Here is a 5,192-nt window from a genome sequence, read left to right as displayed (position 1 = left end):
GTAAGGCTGCAGCTGCCACAGACAGTGGTTCCTCTGATGGATCTGGGCAAAGTCAGTTGAAACCCTGGCAAGGATTCCACATTCTAGAAGCCATGAAGAACATGCGTGATTCATGGGAAGAGGTCAGAACGTCAACACGAACAGGAGTGTGGAAAACGCTGATTCCAGCCCTCGTGGATGACCTCGAGGGCCCCAGACTTCAGTGCGGAAGTCACCGCGGATGCGGAAGCCGCGGATGAACTGGAACAGGAGGTGGGGGGAAGGTGTGACCGCTCTGCTGCGGCCTCGTGACGGAGCCTGAGCGATGAGGAGCCGCTGCTCACGGGTGGGCCAGGAACGTGGTTTCTCGTGATGGAACCTGCGCCTGGCGAAGCCCGTGGACGTGCCAACAAGGGACTCGGGATGTCACGTAACGGCAGTTGATGAGGCAGCGGCCGGGCTCGGGGGCACTGTCCCCGGTTCTGAAAGTAGCTCTGTGGGCAAAATGCTGTCGGACAGCGTCGCACGCTGCAGACAGATCGCTGGAGGGAGGAAAGGTCAGTTGGCGAGGCCGACTTCACTGCCGCCGTGTTTCAAGAACTTGGCGCAGATGCCCCGGCCTTCGGCCCCCACCACCCCGGCCGGGCAGCGGCCATCAGCGGCGGGGCCGGACCCGCCCCAGCACAATGGTGTGGCTCGCCGAGGCTCAGGTGATGGATGGCGTTTTCTAGTGAGAAAGTTCTTTCAAATTAAGGTGTGCACGCTGGGTTTTTTTTTGACAACGCTACTGCACACTTAATCGACTGCAGCATAGTGTAAACACAACTGTCACATGCACTGGGTGACCGAACAACGTGCAACTCGCTTTACTGCAATGATCGCTTTATTGTGAACTTGAACTGAACCTACAGTATCTCCGAGGTGAAACCGAAAGCCCAGTATGCGAGAGAATTTGTCTAAAATGACATTAAACACGGGCTTTTCTTCACAGAACCTTTCACCCAAAATGTCTTCCGTCAGGTTCTGTTTCTATTCTGGCTTGAAACAGAATCTCCCATTTCATAGAGCATGTGTGTCTTTGTGAGGGGTGCATCCTAGTCGAGTATAAATGATTTCAAGGAAGAACCAATTAGTGTATTTAAAACCTCTCTCTATTTCGTCTCCTTCGGAGAAGCGTCACGGAAATGCAACAGTCTCTTCAGTTTGGAGCACCTTCCTTTCCCAGTTAGCAAAAGTTCTTTGATTTATCAAAAAACTCATTTTTAGTCTTATTTTAAATCCGCGATGTAGCCAAATAATTAAATCTCCCTCTGCTTTCTCCTTGGTTTCCAGTTCGTGAACCCCACAGGTGAGGGATCCGGTTTCTGTTGATACTTCTTATAGACAGAGCTGTGAACTCTTTTCTGCATTGTGTAAGCATTGATGAATGTCATCTGCAGTGAGTGCAGTCTCTAATTGGTCTCTAATCATTTCTCACACAATCTGAGTTTGTTTTCAGGAAATGAGAGATGTAATCTACTATTGATTAATGAGTGAAGAAAACCAGCCACAACACAAATTACTCAATAATAGATAATGGCCACATCATCTCAGGTTTTTAAAGCATAAGATCTTTTTCTTCCCCAGCAAATTATCTTCTTAACCTTTGGGTTAAGTTACCGTTTAAATCGATTTTTATCCCCTGCACACATGATAGGACTGGGAAGGTGGTAAAGGAGGATGTATACAGCTCAGTGAAGTACGTGCAGAGGGTTGCCAAAGGTGGCCAGAGGACAGATAACTCGTGAGGAAGTGGTCACGCATCAACCACATACAGAAGCAAGCGAACTCACTAAGGTGCCGCGTGCTGTGTCTGCGAGTCAGCACGTTTGGGGTGGCGGGGGCAGTATTCTCGTCTCGGCTTTCTCCCAGGCTGTCAAGAGCACTAGTCCCTCTAATTCTAGTTTCTTTTCCGATATTGTAATCTTTTCTATGACCCAAGGGAGAAAATGCAATTTCATTTTGAGACCTGGAAATGTCTTCTGAATGTTGATCTTTCTGTTTTGTATAAGTTTGGCTTAGTTTGGATGAGACTGCCCTTCTGTGAATTAATCCTGACTTGGTCAGGATTGTTTGTTTTGATAAGAAGCTAAGATTTAAATAAAATATAACTTTTTCAACTAGTATCAGGTGAGGCAGTTACCACTTAGAACAGGGTTAGGTCCATACCTGCTAGATGTATGTGGGTGGGTCTTTAACTCGCCTCAGTCTGTGACAGTGTGTGGCCCCTGGTATTTAAACCCACGTTTAGAAATCCAGTATTCAAGGGCATGTGTGTTAATTCGCAGATTTGACATCCGTTTGTGGTAAGGTAGATATGTAGCAGTTTCATAGATTGATTGCGGAAAAATCCAGGCTTGATGTTAGTAGCAAACTGATATTGGAACGGAGATTTCCTGGGTTGATTTATGTCTTGCTGTTTACATTTAAATCTGTTGACAGTGCTAATGTTTATTGCGGTATAAGATTGCCTCATTCCTAGTTGGCAGAATTAATTTAAGCTATGTAATCGTCAACCGCTTTTATGTCTTTTATGCTTCAATAATGCAAATGTTTAGGAATTTCTACCTAATTCTTAAAAGGGTTGCTAATTAGAATAAGATGGCCCGCTTTGCCCCACAGTGACTTAACAGACCATGTGTTTGATGCTAAATGAACTAGACCAATAACATTCTCTGCTTTTTAACTAACGTCTCAGAAAAGGCAGCTGTTTCTGTGCTGGCAGATGGAACACTTGTGATGCCGACACCATGTGTGTGTGTGTGTGTGTGTGTGTTGCAGGATCGGGACGGCCGCGCTTGCAGTTCAGGTCGTGGGTAGTAACTGGCCGAAGCCCCACTACACCTTGCTGGTCACGGGCCTGTGCCGCTTCCAGATCGTACAGGTCTTGAAGGAGAAGCCGTACCCGGTTGCCGAAGTGGAGCAGTTGGACCGGCTGGAGGAATTCCCCAGCACCTGCAAGACGAGGGCAGAGCTGGGCGAGCTGTCGGAGCAGTTCTACAAGTACGCCGTGCAAGTGAGTCGCCTTCATTCATTCCTTGAAACTTTTCCCTCGGTTCCTTTGCTGCCCTAAGAGATAAACTTGTTGGGTGGTTTTAGGGCAGCATGTTTAAACGATTTAATAATAGATTATAATATATTCATTTCAGCTTGCGTTTGCCTGGGATTGTACCTATATCGTTCTAAGACACATGAGCCAACTCGTTCTAATATTTTTACAAAGGCTATTTCTAGAGCTTTCCTTGTAACATCCAGCATCTCCAAACCAGATCGTTATTGAACCTAAATAATTTCAAAAATTAGAATACTGCACAGAAGCTGTTTGTCACTAGACTCTTTAGGCACCGAATTGTATGAGTTATGTTGGTTCAGGAGTCAAGGTCACATGGTTCCTGGCAGTCACTGTGGAAGAGTAAGCCCAGGGTAGTTCGAGTTTGAGTGTCATCTAAACCTTGGGCCACTAGAATGCCGGGTGGGAGGTGCACGTTAGGTGTATTTGACTTCTTAATTCTAGGCTTTTTGGGTTAACTCTAGGTAGGACAGAAAAAGCTCCCGTCACCCCATATGGTGTCAGACCTTATTGGAATAAATGATAAAATGTAGTCTTTACTTTCTGTCACGTACTAACCTGGTGATGACAGCTGGATCCGTGTGGGGGCCGAGCAGCGCCTCCAGGTCCTGACGGTAAACACCGCTGATCCCTGAAAAGCGTGTGGGGCCCGTTCCCAGCCCGTGGCCATCGTGCCCAATGTGGCATTCGAAGTGACGCTTCTAGTGTGGTGGATGACGAAAGAAAAATAGAAAATTTGGAGCTATAACTTCTGTGAGGGCTGAAAGGAGGAATTTATGCGGAAGAAAGAAACCTCAGCCTGAGAACTGGATTAAGTGACGTGCTGCTTGGGAGCGAGGGCATGGAGCGAGAAACAGTTCCTCTCCCCTCTCCTGGGCGACAGCCCCTGGGTCGTGCTTCCTCTGCCCGACGCGGCTTCGCAGCTTCCGGCATCTGGTTTTTTACTTCTCCCCACTTTGAATCAACAAACTTTTAAACGTGTCAAGATTTTGTAAAGGCATTAAAGGAATTTTCAGAGAGGAGCATCACCGTATATTTTCCTACCGTCATTTATCTAATTTAGTTTTGGCTTGTCTTCCGGTCTCGGTCCATACTCAGTCTCGTGTTTTCGTATCCCTGTCTAATTTTCACATTCAGAACTTCTACGGAATCCACGGATCGGGACACCCTGGTGTCATGATTCCTCTTTTTTGTCTAAAAAGATGGGACAAGACAATACTCATAGCTACGTTATCGATTCAGGGGATGCGAGAAAGCAGTCCTGCCACGTGCCCCAAAGAAGGAGCCCCTTTGCCAGTGGCCCCCAGGACCGTCCCCGTGCGGAAAGCAGGCCTCGCGCTTACCCCTCTTAACATTTCCCCTGGCCATCTCCTCCACCCCCAAAAGCACAGTCACTTAATTCAGCTCTGCGCCCGGGGAGTCGCTTCTATAAAAACCGTTCACAGTCAGCGCTCAGGTTCTAGTTAATCAACGCATCTAAAAACAGGATTTCAGCTACCGATTGGTTAACATCATGGCATCAACTATGTTAAATTTCCAGAATTTGGTAATTATACTGTGATCATGAAAGAGACTGCACCTTACTTGGAAATATTCAGCAATAATAGTATGTATGTTGTGTGTATGTGTGTTGTGTGTGTCGTGTGCGTGTGTAGAAAGAGAGCAAATGTGGCAAAACGTTAAAAATTGGTGAATTCAGGGGAAAGCTAATAGGAGTTTATTGTACTTTTGCGACTTTTCTATGAATTTTAATATTTTTTCAAAATAAAAATAAAGTCACAAATTTACAAAGCCTTTTATAAACATTAGTATTATGTTTTTGAGCCATTTTTGCTTTTCACTCTACTTGACATTTTGAAAATACTTCTCCCTTTATTTGAGGCATGTAAAATGTCTGGACTGTTAATCAGTGATCTTTCAGAAACAGATTCTGGGGCCCAGACACGGAACCTGTATGACAGTCTGACTTGTTAAGTGCGAAACAATGCCAGATCTCAGAAACGTCTGTTTGTCCCTTATAGCTGGTGGACATGTTGGACATGTCCGTCCCGGCAGTCGCTAAGCTGAGACGCCTCTTAGACAGCCTCCCAAGGGAGGCTCTGCC

General features: G+C 46.2%; 1 protein-coding gene across 3 annotated transcripts in view; it reads left to right on the top strand.

Annotated features, from left to right (window-relative positions):
- The first annotated feature begins 448 nt into the window (after positions 1–448).
- Positions 449–5,192, top strand: part of LOC105310284 (lon protease homolog 2, peroxisomal-like) — a 12,791-nt gene continuing 8,047 nt past the window's right edge. The window contains exons 1-4 of one of the 3 annotated variants that reach the window (XM_011386472.2): positions 462–569; positions 1,423–1,426; positions 2,797–3,034; positions 5,110–5,184. In XM_011386472.2, coding sequence (XP_011384774.2) covers positions 485–569; positions 1,423–1,426; positions 2,797–3,034; positions 5,110–5,184 — 402 coding nt within the window. In that variant the 5' untranslated portion in view covers positions 462–484. Of the gene's footprint in view, positions 570–1,422; positions 1,427–2,796; positions 3,035–5,109; positions 5,185–5,192 lie in introns of all 3 variants that reach the window. The other 2 variants (XM_023526655.1, XM_023526654.1) reach the window with 2 other exon arrangements.

Source organism: Pteropus vampyrus, unplaced genomic scaffold, assembly GCF_000151845.1.
Source record: "Pteropus vampyrus isolate Shadow unplaced genomic scaffold, Pvam_2.0 Scaffold1847, whole genome shotgun sequence".
Lineage (NCBI taxonomy): Eukaryota > Metazoa > Chordata > Mammalia > Chiroptera > Pteropodidae > Pteropus > Pteropus vampyrus.
This window is presented reverse-complemented; position numbering and strand designations above follow the sequence as displayed.